The sequence below is a fragment of the Pleuronectes platessa genome, chromosome 4, assembly GCF_947347685.1.
Source record: "Pleuronectes platessa chromosome 4, fPlePla1.1, whole genome shotgun sequence".
NCBI classification, from domain to species: domain Eukaryota; kingdom Metazoa; phylum Chordata; class Actinopteri; order Pleuronectiformes; family Pleuronectidae; genus Pleuronectes; species Pleuronectes platessa.
Window position 1 is genome coordinate 7981072 of NC_070629.1, and position 20718 is coordinate 8001789.

At 39.2% G+C, this 20718-nt stretch overlaps 2 protein-coding genes across 3 annotated transcripts in view; one reads left to right on the forward strand and one right to left on the reverse strand.

Moving 5' to 3' along the window:
• The window catches only part of hk2 (hexokinase 2), a 40385-nt gene extending 34650 nt beyond the window's left edge, over positions 1 to 5735 (forward strand). For both annotated transcript variants that reach the window (XM_053420549.1, XM_053420550.1), the window contains 3 exons: positions 1178 to 1333; positions 3605 to 3841; positions 4725 to 5735. In XM_053420549.1, coding sequence (XP_053276524.1) covers positions 1178 to 1333; positions 3605 to 3841; positions 4725 to 4869 — 538 coding nt within the window. In that variant the 3' untranslated portion in view covers positions 4870 to 5735. The remainder of the gene's footprint in view (positions 1 to 1177; positions 1334 to 3604; positions 3842 to 4724) is intronic.
• A 5799-nt stretch (positions 5736 to 11534) lies between these two features.
• npffr1l2 (neuropeptide FF receptor 1 like 2) overlaps positions 11535 to 20718 on the reverse strand; it is a 39111-nt gene continuing 29927 nt past the window's right edge. Inside the window, exons 3-4 of the mRNA XM_053420551.1 lie at positions 19311 to 19410; positions 11535 to 19227 (exon numbers count right to left, since the gene is read on the reverse strand). Of these exons, the coding sequence (XP_053276526.1) occupies positions 18216 to 19227; positions 19311 to 19410 (1112 nt within the window). The 3' untranslated portion in view covers positions 11535 to 18215. The remainder of the gene's footprint in view (positions 19228 to 19310; positions 19411 to 20718) is intronic.

Here is a 20718-nt window from a genome sequence, read left to right on the forward strand (position 1 = left end):
GTTCTTGATGTGACAACTGTCTTGGAAAATATCATAATTAATACTTTTATCACAGTGCTAACAAAAAAATAGGGATGAAATATTTGTATCTGTATTTGTAACTTAGAATGAAAACAGCAGGTTATATAAGGTTAAACATTTCAATTTATATGTGAGCAGTTGTGAGCTTGTAAGCAGTATTATAACATTTTATTACGGAGATGTGTCTTTTAACTGTCATTATTGTGTATTACATCATTGGATTATCATTTTGTATAATAACACATATACTGATGTAAAAGCAGAGTATTACTCTATTATGTAGTTGGTTGAGGTGTCGCTCTTTTTGGTATCCAACTACAAATAAATAATGATTACTTTAAAACTCACTGACTTTATATCTGAGAAACGGTGCGTTTCTTTATGGGGTCAGATCGGGGTCAGTGTATGTCTGTGTATAAGTAAGCGGCCATTGACCGAACAGACATGCCTCTATCTGATATGTGGAAAATAATTTCAGTAACTCATTGTGTGGTTGACGTTTAAACGTCTAGATTTAAGTATTTATAGATGGTCTTTTATTGACTTGACACATTATATATTTTTTTTGTAAGCATCTTGTCTAGAATGTCTGTTGTCCCTATCACACGTTGGGGAATAAATTGATGAGAGGGGCTGATACCATCTGGTGTTATTTATTCCCCCCTTCCCACATCCTGATAATTTACTCAAGTTAAACCCACTTTCAACAACTTTTCTGCATGTAAAGATTTGTTTGTATTTTGATTCATGTTAGGGCTGGTCGATATGGCCAAAAAGGACCTCAAAATAAACCTTTTCAGATCAGTCAATATTGATAATTATACAAAAAATCACATAATTGTTTGATTTTTTTTAGACAGAATATTGCTCAGAGGGAAGGCTGTGGTTTAAAACTCCTCTTAATGAGCAGAGACAGACAAGTACTCGATTAACAGAAAAACATTGAGGTAGATCAACTATGTGATATACCTTCTCACTTTGCTTACACATTGCATTAGCAATATATTGATCTATAACTTTTGTTATATTGCTATTGATGACATTTATGTATATAATATAATGTTTTATCAGGAAGACCTAAATTCCGTCTTTTTTTCCTCCTATTATTAGTGTGTGGCTATGGAAAGTGTTGACTTTGTGTGTTTTCCTCTGGCAGGTATGAGAAGATGATCAGTGGCATGTACCTGGGGGAGATAGTGAGAAACGTGTTAATGGATTTTACTGAGAAGGGGCTGTTGTTCAGAGGCCAACTGTCTGAGCGACTCAAGACCCGGGGCATCTTCGAGACAAAGTTCCTGTCACAGATTGAAAGGTGTGTGTTACAGACTCTTCTACCTTCAGAGTCTCTCCTCCCCTCCCTTTTTTTTATGTTACTTTAATCCTATTGGATTTGGCTGCAACAGTGTTTACCCTTGAAAGTGTTTTGTGGACTCAAACAAATCACCCATTGGTATACTGGGGAGTAGAGTGAATTTTTTTGGTGAACTATCTCTTTAGCCTGCGCCATCCATCACCCTATCGTTGGTATTTGAAATGCGTTGACCAAGAGAATCTTCTTTTCTAAACAGGCCAACACCCTGCCTTTTGTTCACGGTACACTGTTTAAATTCTGATTGCTTTCTTCTATCACAAGAGTCTAAGGTTTCCCCCCACTGAACACAAACAATATAGGTGTTCCAGGTCAATCATGACACCTTATTCACCATCAGCCTCAGCATTGGTCTGATTTTACTGTTGTCCACACAATTACGGGGTTGTATGGGTGGTGTAGTGTTTGTTTAAAGTTGTTATTTCCGTGCTGACTTTTTGTAGACAGTCACTCTTCAACATGAGATCAGACACAACACAGTAGTCATTACTATCCAGCTGTGCTTCAGCTGCAGACAGAAGTTACTTTCCACATTTTTGCTGGAACATCTGAGATGCATATATCAATGTAATCAAAAGGAAATTGTGCCTTAGATCCTTCTGTTAAAAATCTACTTTAACAGCAGTTGACTCATCCAACTCTGTGTCCATAAAAACACTAATGGGATATTTATAGTTCCCTAATCCTCCCTTTATTGTGTATTGAGTCTTTGCAGCTAGAAATCATCTTGTAAGTACTGTGAAGCGTACATGAATAAGGCTTGGTCAAAAAATGACTTGCACTTACTTTCTACTAATGATACCTTACTGTATGACACATTTGTCAGCATGCTTTAAATATTTTTGTAAAAGTCCAAACTGTACAAACTTGCATGTTTCAGACATTTGGTATTGTGATATTATTAATTTCCAACTGTGATCTTATTGAATAGATAAAAAGATTTTATTTTCTGTACAAACGTATCTGACTTTTGTCTGAGCTGCAGTAAAAAATGAGAAGTACAGTACAAAAAAGCAACAACAACATCACCGTTGCTAGTCTACATCAGAGTCAAGTTAACTCTGACGAATTAAAACTTGAAACGAATAGAAAAGTCTCTCTTGAGCAGTTTTTACATGATCAACATGAATCTGAATTTACGAATGGCTGAGTTTCTTTTCTAGGTGTCTACCAAAAACAGCAAGACGAAAGAGAGGGTCACTGCCTACCTTCCTTTATTAACATGTATTCCAAAATACACAAACATAAAATACCCCACTTGAACCTTGTTACGTCCCTAAGACATCTATGGTATGAGAAAATAACCTGGGCCAAAAACAAGAAAACAGTGGGATGCATTTTAAAAGAAACAAGTATTTTATTAACCTACTATATGGTGAACACAAAACGCCCTTCCCAAAACGGAAGGGGAAAAAGAAACACAGAAGAACACCTTTCAAAGAGCAATGTCCATCACTTCAAAAGGAATGTGCCAAACACCTCCAAACCGGAACACCAATAATGCACACAGGACGTCCACACGCGACTTCTCCAAACTGCCTCTTGGCCCACTGGCGACAGCTGACGCTCTGCTCAGGGTTTATTGGCCACACCCTGATTCCAGAGAGGACTCAGCTGTGGCAGTGGTGGTGCTTCTAGAGCACCCACTTGGAGGAGGAGAGAGAAAAACAAAACACGGCACGTAACAAACCTTTTCATGTGAAGTAGCAGCTCAGCTCAGTTCTTTCTCCTCTCCATGTGTAAGTCTCCCCTCAGCAGTGGGGAGTAATCCGCTATTAGCCTGTACCGATTACTCCCCCCCCCAACTTGGGTTGAGTTGGGGTATGCAACTTTTTTGAGCACCCACTGGCAGATACATATATCGGCGCATATGGTAGGAGATGAGATATTCTTTGGGCAATCTGTGACAATTCTGCAACTAATATCCAAATGCTTCCTGTGTACTCTGGCACATTCTTGCCTTCTTGTTTACACTAATACGTACATGCCCAGTATATGTTTTGTGATCACGTGATATGCATTTTCAGGTGTGCTAGTATGAACGGGAATTAAAACTGATTCGGATTCACTAACAGTTTGAACAGAGATCATCATTCAATTATTTTCATTCCAAAAGTTTGTAGAATGGATGTAGTCACTGTCATCTTAGCTGGTGCTGGAAGTAGCACATCTATTTCACATGTATAACACCTGTTATTTTCTCTGACCCCAAAGAGACCGTCTGGCAATGCGACAGGTCCGGTCAATTCTGCAGCACCTGGGTCTCACCAGCTCCACGTGTGACGACAGCGTTGTGGTGAAGGAGGTGTGTAGTGTGGTGGCGCGGCGTGCGGCTCAACTCTGTGGTGCTGGTTTAGCCGCTGTGGTCGACAAGATACGACAGAACCGCAACTTGAATCAGCTCTCCATCACCGTGGGAGTGGATGGCACCCTTTATAAGACACACCCTCAGTAAGTAGTAATTATGGTCCAATAAACCATACAAATTTTGAGCCCGATATGGGGCTCCAGGTTGATTGACACTCCTAGAGCTAGGTTTCAGGCCTACCCAGTTTCCACTGATTGGTATTCACACTATCTGGGGTCCAGCCCTGGGTTGATCATACATGTCAACTCCTCTTGCAACTCCTGCAGTCGTCTTTTAACCTACCGTGAATAGCAAAAGGTAAAAGCCATGGTATCAGACTGATGTAACATGCAATTAAACACAATGTTGCACAGTTTCCATGGAAGCACATATCCAAAAACCAGATAGTGTTGATGTGGATAAGCAATAACCTCTGCAAAGTTTCAAATGCATATTGCAATGGAAATGTGTAACAGCTGCCATGTTATGATTAGATGTAGAGAACCATAGAAACACAGAAAACTGGCTGAATACAATGAAGCTGACACATTTAAATTCAACAGTAGTATATAATATATATTATATTACAGTATAAAGTCACAGTCCTATAAAGAATATGGTTACAAAAAGGAAGCTGGTTTTTAAGGCATCCCTGCTCAAAGTGATGCCTTCTGATAAAAGGAAAATATCTCATAACTATACAGAAACATGTTAAGGGGAACTGAGAGATCTATATATACTTTGTAAAAAAGGGGTAAAGTATTGGATCTCTAAGTAAGTTGCCAGATGGAGAGAGAAAAGTGCTCAGTGCAAGATGGGAGTTCCCCCTGCAATCTCGGCCTAAAGCAGTATAACTCAATAGTTTCAGGATTAGGAACATATATGTCATATTTATCTAGTGCTACATAAAAATCTGCATCTGAGCACCGAGGGAAATTTTCATGTAAATCTTGTTTCTTCTCTTTTTCGCTCTCATTTCTCCTGAAGTTTCTCCAGTGTCATGCAAGAAACGTTGCAGGATTTGGCTCCGCAGTGTCAGGTGACTTTCCACAAGTCAGAGGACGGAAGCGGAAAGGGAGCAGCGCTGATCACAGCGGTGGCCTGCAGGGTCAATAATGAAGGTCACCATTAAATAACCAAGACGTTAGTGGTCTGGTGGAATCGTACTTTTCCTCTGTTGTTCCTAAATGTTTCTTTTGAATTTATTTGATTGATTGTGTGTGGGGGTTCATATGCATCTACGAGAATGGGCTTGAACATATTTATGGGTTGAGCTGACACTAAGAGGTCAGCTGATGTTAGACGAATGGCACCTTCTATTAAACATGTCTGTTACTGTCTGATCTTTCTTCTTCTTGTTTATGACGTCTGTGATCTGTGTTGACTCTATGAACATTACAAAGTGCTTCTTGATGAAAATAAAATACAAAAAGCTGGAAAGAAATGGTGAGTAGTTATGCTATAGCCGAACCAGGAAACAGATTCAATCCTTTAACTATATTTTCCATTCAGAGTTTTTTTTATTCTTAATGTTACATCGCTTGTCTTCTCAGTTTGAGTTGAGCATCTGCCATTGATAAGAAATACGTTAGATTGACCAGGACAGGCTGAGAGATAACTGGAACCAAAGCTTAGTCAAATGCTATTGAGTTCTAGCACATGTCTCAAACCTCTGTGCATAGCCCAGTGCTGTCTCTTAGCATGTAGTCAAATGTCTAGAACAAGCTTATTGTGATGCAATTAAATAGAGCTTTTGAAGAGCAATTTGTCCCAGTACTTTTAGACATGTTTATATATTTTTTCTCTTTAGAATTCTATGAATTAGCACCTTTTAGCTGGTACATTGTACAAAGACAAAAAAAAATTGAGTTCTGCTCTGTTGCTTTAGAGAGAAATTTTATATTATTACTGAATCAGAGTGAAGTAGCATTTGTGGTTTACCTGTAATACCATTAATCGTGAAATTCTCTTTATGAAATAAATGCTTTTTGACTTGTGTATTACTACCATACTGTTTCTGTATCCCCAGACCAAACATTTTGTTTTGCTTAAAATCTTCCCTGTGTTCTGAAACTTTGTAAATGTTTTGCTTCTATCAGGACAAATTATCTATGAAGGGGGAAAAAGTTAAGGTTAACCCTAAACCTAACCCACAGACAACAGTGTTTTCATCTAAACACTTTTTCTGAGTCTTATTGCCTCAATTCAGTTCTGCTGCTACAGTGACAACAGAAAGACTTAAGAGGAGATTGTCTATGCAGTCACTTTTTCCTCTCTTGACACAGGTTAGATAGATAGATAGATGGATACTTTATTAATCCCGTGGGAAATTTAGGTCATCCAGTAGCTTATACACTTAAACACTTAACCAACATACATACATACAACACATATACATAGGTAGAACATTGCAGATACAGATACATGAATGGGTCGGACCCTATGGTACAGGATGCAATGATGTGATTGTGTCAGTGTCACCGCTCCTTCTGCTTGGCGTTATGAAGCCGAATGGTCCTGGGGACAAAGGACCTTCTAAGCCTGTCAGATGAGCATGACCGTGACAGAAGTCTGCCATTGAACATATTCCTCTGTCCGTTGAGAGTTCTGTGTAGTTGGTGGTGTTCATTGTCCAAGATAGTTAGCAGCCTGCTCCGGGTCCTACTCTCCGCCACTTTTGTGAGGCAGTCCAGCTTGGTGCCAACAACAGCTCCCGCCTTCCTCACCAGCCTGTCCAGTCGCCCCACATCCCTCTTCTCTATGCTGCCTCCCCAGCACAGCACAGCGTAAAAATGGATACTTGCAACAACAGACTGGTTGAACATGCGCAGGAGTTTGTTGCAGATAGACAGGTTCAGGGACATTCACTGTAGAACTGCTTTCACTAAAACAATAGTGCCAGCATATGGAACAAAGAGATCTTACCAGAAGTCCTGCAGGCTTTATCTGAGACTAGGATGTTTATGTAGGGTTATTTCTTTTTAATTACATTTTCCTGTCATTAAAATAGATTTTACGCAGCTTTTTACTGAGCTGAGAAATGTGGACATGTATTGTAAGCATCCATTGTATCCAGTAGAGAGAAACATTAAACAAACGTTAAGTCACTGAAGTAAGCTACTATGAAATTCTCTTAAACCACAAACAAAAACCTGTCTTTGCTTTTTGCTGCCTAGAAACATCCTATATTCACAGAGCAATATGAACTCATTTCGACTTTCAGCTCACAGCAGATTGCGAGTTGTGGATTCAGAAATGACAGCTTAGTTAGCTTAATTAGTGTTACTGTAGATTCAAACAGCATTATTATCGTTCTACTTTGCAGACCTCTATAATAAACCCTTCAGTCCTCTCAATTGCATCTACCACACAAAGAGCAGAAGGCAAAATGTCGAAGATATTTTCTATAGTTTGAGATTAAATGGATGCTGTAGATATGGTTCCATGTTCCCATACTGCAGTTTCAACTACTTTTGTTGATTTCAAATAATGTATCAGCCAAACAACAGGCAGGAAATTAAGGAATAAATCCACTAAATTAATTTAAATGAAATACTGTAAGTAATCAGGGTAATACCTGCGGCACCAGGTTTAAATTAGTGTATATTCACCCGACACTGAAAAGCTTTGGGTTTTCATTAGCTTACTTTATAGGTACACAGTTCCCCAGAGTCTGGTCACCCACTATGGAAAATGAAATTGAGCTTATACCTTTTAAATTCGACGGAAAGCCTCTGTAGGTTCTCCTTCACTCTTGGAAAGGGAGAAGTCAGGGCACGTTCAGTTGGTTGCAATCTGCAACTTCACTGCTTGTGAGGTTTTCTAATCTGCAGGATTGTTCAAAGGACTTTGGGGCCCCAGGTAAAAGGGTCCTGCATCAGAACATAATGAACATCCCCCACCTGCTTAAATAAAGTAACATGTCATCAAACACATCATTAATGTCACTCCGTTGGTTACACTACTTAATTACATGAAAGGTAGATTTTAAAGTGCCTATGTTAAGCGTGTTGTGGTTTTCTTCCTTCCCTCAGAAAGCACTGCACCTGAACCACCTTGTGTGAATAGCTTTTTACCATGACATGGACAGATTACACAAATATATTACGACATATGCAATGTAACAGCAACAAAACACAAACCTAACACTGTGGAATATCCTGCTCCAGTTTTGTTCACAAAGGTGGTTGGTTCTATCAGCTGGTTCCTCACTTTTAGTATCCGAATCATTACAGCACATGAATTCAACATTTCTAAATATTCCCATTAAGATAATATAAGATTGGATAAGAACATAGGATAAGATCATTTACAATAGGATGAGAATCAGATGCAGTAAGATATGAAAAGATAAACTTTCTTGATCCCATGAAATTCAAAATTGTCCTCGCAGCAGGTAGTAAAACGAGGTAGAGAAGGGAACATGTGACAGTATTACATTTAATAAAATAGAAATTAAAAAATACATATTTAAATAAATGTTGTAGACTTGACGTTGGCTAATTATTAATAATCATGAAATATGATTATCAAAATAATTATTTATTAAAAATAATAATAAATAAATTAAGAATAATAAACAAATTAATTAGAAATGATACGGTTATCAATTAAGAATAATTAAATAATTAATGAAAACAATATAATTATCAGTTAAGAATAATACATTCTGTAATTACTATTTATCGTTGACAGGGCACCAATCTCAATATTTAATGATTATATAAAACAATGAAGGGTTTTAAGTTCGAGCACAGGCTATAATAATCCAGCTGTATTCACATACATATGAACAAATAATCACAAGATACAGATACTTTAATCACAAAAGGATTTATTAAAGGGGTAATAAAGTTAATGTTATTCAATGACTCTTCATTTAACAAAACTCCAATATTTCAAAGACAACCACAGCAGCAGCACTTATCACAACTTAGAACACACATGTAATGGTGTATCTCTGTGTGTGTGTGCTGCTCCAGCTTTCTTCTCTTCCTAACCAACAACCGGAGGTCAGAGGTGCAGCTTTCCAGCTCATCTTCTCAAGGAAACCTCCTCTCAAATCAAGCTTTTCCAAACTCCTAGCAGCGACTCAATGTCCTGTAGGTAAGATTCAACAAGCAACGGAGCTCCACCGCTCACAGAACCGCTAAGGCAGGGACCTTACACAAAGCCAGGAGACGTCACAGAATTGGGAGCTGGACTGCAACTTCTCTTTTCCATTTACCACGAATCTGGGCTTAATAATTATATTAGACTAAGCAAGACTGTTTATTCGATTCTGTGTGTGTTTATAAGTTTGGTATATGCTGTGATATTGTATTTATAAGTTAGTTGAAAGTTAAATGTTAGTTACGTTCGTCACAGGCAAATCTGTACGGGCCACAATGCCATGTAGACCGACTGTGACCTCAATTCTGGTCGTATTCCCATTCGACGCACTCTATCGTATAATTTCTTACATAGAGGAACCACAACAAATCGCGGGAGTTGGTTTTCCCAGAGTTTTTGGGACGGTAGACATGCCAGATACCCACATTAACGTGTAGAAGCACTACAAAAGTGGATGTTTCATAATATGTCCCCTTTATTATTTTAAATATGAATGTTTTATATTTTATTTTGATAACTAAATTTATTAAATGCCTAAATTCACACCATTCTATGGTAATCACCTTTTTAGCATTATTGCACAACACCAGTGAATTTCGTGGTGTCTCAAGCGGTGCTCCGGTGGTTCGATTGGTGACAATGGAGATCAGCGCTGGACTGAAAAGGAGCGGATTTTCCTCATGCTCTTTGACGGAATGAACTTCGTCCGTCTGCAGGGATAACAACTGTGGCGGAGTTGTTCGTAGATCATGTGGAAACAAAGTCAGTGATCTCGGCCTGCGAGTGAAACTTCCTGTGCCGATCTTTTCAAGTCAAAGTAACAAAAATAGAAAGCGTCGACTTAAGATAAAAACGAAAGAAAAATGAAAATAAAACAAACGTCTGTGGTTGCTCCCGTTAGCAACTGGATCCTCTGGAGGGACCTGGAGAGGTCTTGTTGAATCGTCAGTGCAGGGAAAAAAGCAGCGATCTCTGAACTGCAGTGCTTTTTATCACCTGTGAGGTGTAGCCCCCTTCCGGGGGGGGGGGGGGGAGATGTCTCCCCTCCAGAGTAACTTTTAGGCTGGCTTTTGGAATGCTCTACAGGCCTCAGAGTCTTTGTGTAACGGTCAGCACTCTGGACTCTACCCCAACATAAAAATGCTGAGAATATGACAATATTATACACCTGTAGGAGTTGAGGGAATAACGTAGTCCGGAGATCTTCTCGTTTTGTGCGTCTCTCTGCATGCGTTTATTTTGACAAACAATTCACCAACAGAGAAATTCCGGGGCGCCACCAAATCATCCGCTTTTAACGACCCCAAGTGCACTTGTTACCTTGGTAACCCCTCAGCTTCTTACCGGGTGTGTAAGTGTGCAAACCACAGTGCAATCAATTAGTGTAATTAGTCTGGTGAATTCTTTCTATCACCTGTCCCCTACATACGCCCCCCAGGATTCACACACAAAGTTAATACGTTGGGGCTCGAATCACCCGACCTGCACGGCTCCTTAAAAAAACGGGAGTAGGGGATGTAGTCGGGGGCTTAACTGGAGGAACACCAAGGGCTGTGCGGTGGCCCAGGGGTTGAGCAGGAGGCAGCCCCGCCGTGGAGGCTTAGCTACCTCACTAGGTTGAGTAAGGTCCAAGTGGGCAGGTTTCAGCCGGTCCACAAATACATGTTCTGGTTTACCGACAAAGTCCACGATAAAAGCTTTGGGGCCAGCATCAATGACACGAAATGGACCGTCATAGGGACGTTGAAATGGCCTGCGATGAGCATCCTGACGAATGAACACATATCCCGCAGAAAGAAGTTTGACAGGGATATGAGAACGAGGGATGCTGTGTTGCGATGTGGGAACTAGTGCGAAAACCTTGGCATTGTCCAAATTGTGTGCAACTTCATAGTAGTATACTGAATAGTATACTATATATAGTGTAACTATATCACAACATAAATTCACAATAGTAAACATTATTTTATGAATAAAATAGATAGATACAATAGGAGAAATAGATATGTAATAATATAACAGGTACATAAGATAGTTGGAAGTACTGTGCCAGAGGACACTAACTTTGCGGCTACCCGCTTCAGTTTGAAATGGAAAAATGAGATGTTCATTTCCTCCATCAGTATTTGCACAGTATTTGTGTTATTCTCGAAACTACATCAGAACCTTGGCCATTGTCACCGTGGCTACAGTGATGTTAACAGCTGATCAGGGAGCCTCTGGTTTAGTTGTCTGACATTTCAGACACAGGAGTGGTTCACCAACTACAGAGCCTACCTGTTGTTTAAATGTAAATAGAAGTGTGGAGGCTGTAACAAGGTAAATCTGTAACAATCTACCCCTTATTACAAAAAAATATTAAATTTCATACGATAAACTCACTTAAAGGAAAGAATAAAAGTATAGTCTATGTCTGGTAATCCCGCTGCTAACACACCCAGCACATCAATATTAGTAACTCTCATAAGTAAAGAGCTTTTAAACAGGTTGATCTATTATCTCCAATTTAACCTGCTCCGGAACAGGTTAGCCGTTCAGCATGAGTTACCATGGAGATTTACCCCGTTATGAAGTAAATGAGCTTCACAGGTCTGGAGACTAAACCTGATAAGCACAAATCCTGCTTCGTACTACAGGCCCCTGCACTGCCTCAGTATGTTAATATTACACAGAAAAACATGGGCCTAGAGGTGAAACATTTATTGGTAACATCCCACAACAAAAATAAAACATGCACTGCAGATAATGGACACATTAAATATGAAAACATGTTATAAATCACTTTATCCTTTGCAAAAAACATATAGATGTATTGCTAGTGCATTGTGTAACCACATGATTGGTTTTAATGATTTGCCGTTCATTCTTTTACCATGAATAAGAGTTTAAATGTGCAGCCTTCCCTCAGGAGCAAAAATCACTTGAAATTCTAAATTTCTCATTTATTGTGATAAGCAGATTGATAAGGCGACTCGTGTACGCCAAGGAGCTGTTGGAGTCACAGTTTAAAAATCATCTTCCATCTTTCAAGTTTAAACAGGAAATCAATCTTGCTTTGAGGTTACGGCTCATCTGAGCAGAGTTTTCCTTCTTCCGTGCAAATTTCTCACACTAGCATATATCAATATAATAAAAAGTTGAAGATGAAGATGAGAAAAAAAAAAACATCTTCAATTCAATAATATCCTTATCTTTAACAGTTCATATAAGTCAAACTCTAGTACATGAATAGAAACAGAATCACTGGGTCAAAAGCTTAAAAGACAACAACATTCAGGACAATTTATCATTGCAAGCCACAAATATACAGTAGCAACATTGTTCTCCTGAGGTGTCACCACAGAATTCTTTCACTGACAATAATGTGGAGCATCTGCTTGTGACAGCAACACATTCAAGTAATTACAACAGCAAACAACTATTGGGCTTTACCGAACAGGACAGAACTACACACTAGTGATAGGGATATCAAGCACAAGATTGACACGTTACACCACACCAGAGACTGCAATAAAGATGCACTAGAACACACCCCAAAGATTCCCACTTTAACATACATCTCAAGGAAATGCTTCTGTTGTCATCTCCATCTCTTTGGTTGTGGCCCTTGTAGATGTATCTATACAAAGCAGATTCTGTATGTTTGTGGATATATAACTTATAATTGTGTTTAAGGTCTTTTGAATGATAGCAACTTTTTTAGTCGCATAGAAACACTGCACTGTATTTACTTGTAAACTAGCTTTGTTCTAAGTATATTCTCATCAGTTTTTTATGAAAATACTTTTTTTACATCAGAGTCATAAATAAAACTCTCTTTATATATACAATATACAGTAGGCCATATTGACATGGCGGCCATTTTCCTCTGTCAGGGTGAGGAGCTCCAGTTTTTGTTTGACTTATAAACCTGAGCTTCTCAGTAGTGTGGTTGCAGACGAAAATGGCTGCTGTGTAAACATGATGTCTATCTCAAGTCAACACAAGATTTAGAGCAGACAGTTACTTAACTCTTTAACAGAAAACAAGAAAACACTTATAATATCTTTAATATGTAAAATAATAATTGATTTTCAATTACATAATTATGCTTTCTTTTCAATAACTTATGGCTTTTAAGAACATTTTATTTCAGCCAAGTGAACACCTGTGTCCCTCCACAGTGTTTTTGAATGTGTAGTGCGTGTAGTGAATGTATTGAGATAGTAAGTTCACCGCCTGTAGGCCAACTGGCACAACAGTACTGCAGAGATAACACCTGAGACTACATTACTACCAGAGTTGGGCAAGTTACTGAAAATTAGTACTTAGTTACAGTTACTAGTTACTTCTTTTAAAAGTAATTGAATTACTTCACCAGTTACTGTATATCAAAAGTAATTAGTTACTAGGCAAAGTAACTTTTAAGTTACTTCTGTCATTTTATTGTGAAAATGTTACATGATTTTATTTTGAAACGGTTCCGGTAGAGTCGCGGACATCCTGTGATGATTACAACAGCGCTACGGAAAAGGTTTATGTTTTTAGCAACCCTCCGAAGAAGCACAATGTCTTACGGTGTCCACGGTTGATTTAAGGTGTTTCTAAGTTGTTCAAAGTTGTATTAAGGTGTACGGTGTTACAAGGACGGCTCAAATAAACGACCAGAACATCAGTTTAAGTCTCGACCATCTTTCGGGGATCTGGTTCACTTGTGTTCTTGTCTGCAAGTGTTCAGTTTTCTCAAAAGAGAGTAACGCGAGTAACGAACTCATTTAAATTTCAGAAATTGTAACTGCGCTACTCGATTAAAAAAAATACTTCGTTACATGCTCGTTACCGCTAAAAGTAGTGGAATTACAGTAACGCGCTACAAAGTAACGCGTTAGTCCCAACACTGATTACTACTGACATCATGATATTTCCAGGGGAACAGTCGCCATGCCAACTTCCTGTGTGTTCTTTAATCATAAACTATGCAGGGGTTTTATCAGGCACATTGAGTTCCCAAGAGGTCCTCATTGTCCTTCTTCCAATTCAAACACAATGTTCTTGAGTATTGTTCTTATCCTGGAAATATTATTACATATTCTAATTAATAATCAAAAACATCCTAAAGTTGGCAAAAATGCTACTCATAAGCAGGAGGTATGTAAAATACATTGTCAAAATCAAAGCATCAATGGCCTTGCCCTTAGAATTGTTTTTAATGCTGAAAGCAAATTGTTTTACCTACTGAATAGTACTACTTGATTTGTTAACTTTTCCAAAATCTTTTAAAAAGAGTTTTACTGCATTTCTACAGTGATTATTTTACAATCTTGAGAAAACTTTCAACACTATTCCCAACATTGAAGAGTCTATCTTATTAAGGCTGGAATGTCTCACCGTCTACAGTCCTTGACAAAAGTCTTGTCGCTTGGATACAAGTTGATCTAATTTCAATCTCAACAGCTTTTGAAATAATGTTTTGGTGCCAAACGAAACTGCTGAAAAGCATTCTGACGTTCATAGCTTGGTAAAGCCCACTGAGTCAGTTTTTGCAAAGACAAAAGTTTTGTCACCTTGTCATATGATGCACCCAATCCTAGATTACAGCCTCACCTGTGATCAATAATTGATCAATCAATTAGTGGGTGTGTATAAAAAGAACCCCAGTACACCAGACCTTCACATCAACTGCAACTTGACCTCTGACAACATGCCTAAGATTCACCCTGAGACCAAAGCGTTGATTATCAAGAGGTTGAAGACCAGATCCACTGCTGAGGTGGCTGACACCTTCAATGTGTCTCAACGTCAAGTAAAAAGAATAAGAAAAAGATTTGAAGAGACTGGAGATGTTTTTGACAAGCCCAGGTCAGGCAGACCCCGCAAGACAACTGCTCGGGAGGACCGTTTGTTGGCTCGAAAATCCAAGGCCAGCCCCTTTCCCACTGCAGCAGAGCTCCACCAGGCCTGGTCACCTCAAGTCCCTGTGTCAACCAGGACAGTTTGTAGAATTCTGTCTCGAAATGGCTTCCATGGTTGAATCAGAGCCCAGAAACCAGTACTAAACAAAAGACAATTAAAAAAACGTGTGGCATTTGCAAAGGCCCACAGCCTGCTAAAAGGATGGACGCTGGAAAAGTGGCAGAAGGTGGATTTCTCAGATGAATCTTCGGTTGAATTACATCACAGCCGCCGCAAATATTGCAGGAGACCTACTGGAGCCCACATGGATCCGAGATTCACCCAGAAAACAGTTAAGTTTGGTGGCGGAAAAATCATGGTCTGGGGTTACATCCAGTATGGGGGTGCGGAAAATATTTGCAGGTTGGAAGGCAATATCACTAGCCTAAAATATCAAGAAGTATTAGCTACTTCTTACATTCCCAACCATAAAAGGGGTCAAATTTTGCAGCAGGATGGTGCTCCATCGCATACTTCCATCTATATATCAAAGTTCCTCAAGGCGAAGAAGATCAAGGTGCACCAGGAATGGCCAGCCAAGTCACCAGACATGAACATCAGTGAGAATGTCTGGGGTAGAATGAAAGAGGAAGCATGGAAGACGAAACCAAAGAATCTTGATGAACTCTGGGAGGCATGTAAGACAGCTTTCTTTGCTATTCCTGATGACTTCATCAATAAATTGTATGAATCATTGTCGAACCGCATGGATAAATTCCTTTAAGCTCATGGAAGTCATACAAGAAATTAAATATGGATCTCACAGCACCACTACTTAATTCACTGATGTTATGCAACATATTTGTATATTTGAAGTAAATTATTTGTCAAATTTTCACATTACTCTCTGTAGGCGACAAAACTTTTGTCTTGCCAAAATCTGACCTTTCTGTGTTCATTAAATGATCAATCTTTCTTCAGTGAAGCAAATTTTTGTTAGTATATTAAAATAATTTGGGAGGGTTTTAGCTATCATATGAGCCATTTCTAAAACCAATGGATTAATTAAAAGTCAGGTTATAAGCTGTTGTTTCTACAAAATGGATAAATGACAAGACTTTTGTCAGGGACTGTATTCTTATATAAACGGACAAACTTCTTTCATGCCTAGGTACAGTGAGATTTCCACAACCAAATGCCTTTCTGTTCAATTCAACATTTATACCAACCTAGTAGTTGGGTGAAGGCGAGACAGTGAGAAACTTTTGAACACTTGATGGCACATAGTAAACGTCTTCCTGGAGACTTTCAAACCAGGGCTGGGGAACCTCCAGCCAGTGATACTAGTCATAAACGCAAAAAGATTCTGGCGGTATTTCTTTGACGAAAGAAAATAACTTGGTTCGATTGACTTGTCCTTTGTGGTGATCCCTTCTGGCTGTATGTCTGTCAGTTCACAGTCAGGGCAGGCTAAAGAAAAGAAACACGTGGCTGTTACATGTGAAAGTGTAATTGTTGACAACCCTTACTGGTGGCTGTCAAGATTTTTTTTCCTCAAAGAAAATGAAACTACTTGATTCTTGTTGTTGTGGGTATGTACCCTCATTGTTGAATGCAGATATTGTGAGTCGCTTTGGATAAAAGCGTCAGCTAAATGAAAATGTAGGAGGGGTATGTGCTGAATCACTTGTCAAGACTCTTTACAGCAGCACTGGACACTTTTTTTTTAATGAAGTAAAAGTTCCAAAGCCAGTGTGTCTGGTTTACAGAGCACACTCACAGTGCTGATCAAGCCCAGTATAGGGCATCATTACAGCTGGAAACATGCAGCTAAACTGGGTGATTTTGCAAAGACAAGCTCCTGAGGATGAACGCTCTTCAGCCGTAACACATTACTGAATGTCACATTTTTTAGTTTGATTTAATATGAATTGAGAGTATTGAGACTGTAGCTCATCACTTTTGGATTGATAAATAAAGTCTTGCTTTATCTTATTTACGCACTGGCTAACTTGAATACTGAAGTGTCTGTGATTTTATTAAATCAGTCATCAAGGCGGAGGTTATTGATTGTGTAGACTGCTGGATATTGAGGTATTTGACCATTAGTTTTGTGGTTGTCTATTTGCAATGTTGTGGATGTACGTGTTATTGTTTGAAGGCACAGTTTTTCAGTAAAAGCTTGACGTAAAATATCACAGTTTTTATCATACTATTTTGCTATAGAATCATTAACTATATGATTGTTCCATTACCAATCTACCCGTACAATAGAAATGAAGGTATATAGTTGTAATGTAGCTGCAAGAGTGGTAAAGCAGGCATGCTGGAAATAATAACAAATTACCTGTCTGTGAAATGTTATCATCTAAATACTTCAGGTCAATTAACCTTTTGTTATGAAGAGAAAGGCTGAATAAACTGAGATCATGTATACACAAAGACGTTTATAGACGTATGTTTTGGTTGCACTCATAACTGCAGAATGAGGTCACCATAATCTAAAGTTATGGTTTATGCTCAAGTATTATGAATGAAACATATTCCTATCGTCTGCTGAGCTTTTTGTCCTTCAGTATGTGGTGCAAATGAATCCGGATAATTCTGTGTCTCTGTGCAAGAACAATTTCATTAGATAGTATAATAAGTTCAGCTGAGTTTTCTTCTCATTTAAACACTAACATCTTTCGACATAACTTGTTCCCACAAGATTATAGCTTGTATGCAAAAGATAAACAAAATTCAGGAGCTCTGTAGTATTGAAATTGCAAATCCTGGTAATTCACTTTTGACTTTGCCATTAACAATGTAATAACTGTTAAAATAACTTCATATTTGATGATTCCACACATACATTTGTTTCTTCATAGGGTTCAAAGTTAACCTACTGCTTACATTCATTTCTATGCTTCAAATAAAAGCAGTACACAGAAGTAAGAAGGCATGCCACCACTGCATTCACCCCATCCGATCTTGGGCTTTTGTAACTCAACAATGGTTTGACCTTTAAAAAAGTTCCTTTGGCCTGTTCACTCATTTTGCTAGCAGGTAGAGGAGAGCAGTAATGAGGGCCTTCATTTATGTTAATCATATAAGTTGCAGATTTGTAGCTTTATTTAACTGAACTTGGCACTTGAAGCTCTTAGCTTTAAAATACTAACGTGTAAAGTCAAGGGTTGGATTTTCGGAGTTTCACGAGGCTTGTATTTCAGTGCCCTCTTAGAACTGTACTTGAAAGCCGACAGTGGTAAAGGTGAATAAGATGTTGTGCTAACCTTTAGAAATATTGGGCCAGACGACCGTAACCTTAATGGACGGAGTGGAACCTCTCGTGAAGCCATTAAAGATGTTCCAGATTGGCAAAGCAAGGGAATAGGCAATTATAAGTGTTCCAATAAAGTTGCACTGCCTTGAACTACGATTGTGATGTGTTGCCATCGTTTCTAGTGAAATCACATAATTTATAGTTGCCTCTACGAATTTTTTGTTTTTTGTTTAGCGGTGTGAGTGTTCCCACGCGTGATACACTGTCACTGCCAGTGAACTGATCCTCTCGGATTCTTTATTACTGCCTTTCATGGGTAAAGGTACCATTTCTAATCCTTGATTTGAATGATTTCTCTCTGACTGGACCATCTCACATTGCCCTCTTGCACTCCTATTCACCTCTGCTGTGTCATTCACCTTGTTGTCATTATGGAATCGATTTCTCGGCCCCAACACGAGGTGGTTGCGATTGCTATTGTCCTCTCTGAAGTCTGTGCCCCCACAGGCAGCCAGCCCAGACCTTCCTTTCCTGTCCAACCTGGAGACCCTCCTCCCAATCTGGCACTCTATGAAGCAACAGAGGGGCCTGGACTTGCACACGGCCTGGAAGCCTCTCCTAAAGTTTTCATTGTAGTAGCCATAGATGATGGGGTTGATGCTGGAGTTGGAGAAAGCCAGCCAGTGAGCGAAGGGGAAGATGTAGCTGGTCAGAAGGTCAAGCTGGTCCCTGTTCAAGCCTGCATAGTCCGTCATCATCATCAGGGTCCAAAGGGGCAACCAGGACAGCATGAACAGCAGCGCCACCAGGGTGAGCATCTTTATCACCTTGATCTTTTTCTGTAATATCATTGGCTGGCCACCCCTTCTACCTCCCACCTGGACTGCATTGTCAAGCTGTGGCTCTCTGTTTGCAACCATGGAGGAACACAGTTTGACTCCAATGCTTGTGTACATCAGGGTGATGACGGTGAGGGGCACCAAGTAGACATTAGCGAACAGAACTGCCGTGTAGACCTTTCTCATCTTTGGGTTTTCAAAGTCTTCATAGCAGCTGTACACAGGGAGCGTGTGGTTGAAGTCGTCATTGTACACCAAGTAGTGGAAAGGAAACTTCTCCACAGTCAGTGCCATAGCAGCTGGACACATAATCCCCACTGCCAATACCCAGATAAAGATGATGGCTGCCTTGGCTACAAGTACAGTTGGCTTGGGTTGTAGAGGGTACACTATACAGCGAAACCTGTCGTGGATGACAAAAGCATTGCCTTTCACCTTAGCAACAATTCGAAGTGATGTCAAGTATCAGACTGAGAACTCACTGACCTCTCCACAGCAATGGCCACCAGGGTAAAAACGGATGCAGACACCGACACGCCCTGCACAAAGCCGCTCATCTTGCACATGGTGTTGGAAAAGGGCCAGCCTGTTGAAAAAAAGTGACAAATGCTGAATAGAGCGGTACTCAGGCTGAAAGCTAATGCAGTGAAATTACAGTCACTATAAGCATTTTCTCAGGCCAATTCTGTGTTGTTTTGATTGACTGTCACATCTCTCATAGGGGAGCATTTAGCTAATATTTCCCCCAGGAGATGGCAGAGGAAAAATAACTACAATAACCTACAATAACCCCAAAAATAATAATATTGAACGTGGTGATTAGAAAACGACAGTTAATTAAACAAGCCACTGCCTCATAACAGGTATGCTTTATGATCTGTAAGAAAGACAAGGAGCCCCTACATTATATAAAATATTCTAGGAGCCCCCATCCCCCTTACACAATATGTCCCTTACTATAATATGACATAGTCATTCATGTCTACTTAATTATGTGAGGACAAATCACAAGAGAAATATGTTAGAAAGTTTTTGACATGTACAAAAGACTACATGTAATGGACGAATAATAATAATATATAGTGGAAAAATCTGGAGATACTTTTATAAGAGTGTCTCAGAGGTTCTAGACCCCCCACTGCTTTAAGGAACTAGTGCAGTGCTTTTAACACTTTAAGTCTCAACAGTGCAATATTCACTGTGCTATATTCATCTGTCAGTGCAATATCAACGGTTCATGTGCAATCTATTCACTGAACATTTTCTCACATATAATATATTTCTGCCTGTCTTTACACTTTATTTTTACATTTGCTCCCCTCTAGGCGATCTAAAACGATATATCAGTGAAATTAACACATTTCCCATTAATTCAGGATGTTTCCTAGCAATGGAAATGATCAGAATGTCTTTAGGACAAAGGGCAGTGAAAATATGATTGTTTTAAAAAAAGTGGTCTTGTGTCTCACTTTACCAGTGGTCCACTTACTTTTTCCACTTTAAAACTTCCATAACAACACATGTTGTAGTAGTTAAAATTCTGACAGCTACACTGACAACCACACATTCCAAAACTAATATCGGACTAGTAACAGAATCATGGGGATTGGTCAATTTATGATTATTATGATTCATGTGATCTCTTGCACACCCTAGCTTACCTGCACATTGTTTCTCTGTCCAATTGGCAGAGACAGGGATATTGTTTTTCTCTGCGTATTCAAATGCCAGTTCACGGCACTTAACTGGAGCAAGGCCATGGAACTGGTCAGCTAGTTGTTTCAAGTGTTTGGTAAGCTCCTCCTCCATCTCATCTGTGAATATTCTCTTTGCCTCAGCTACTGCACCCCATGCTACTGATTTTACTTTCCCTTTCTCTTTTTTCTTTATGAAT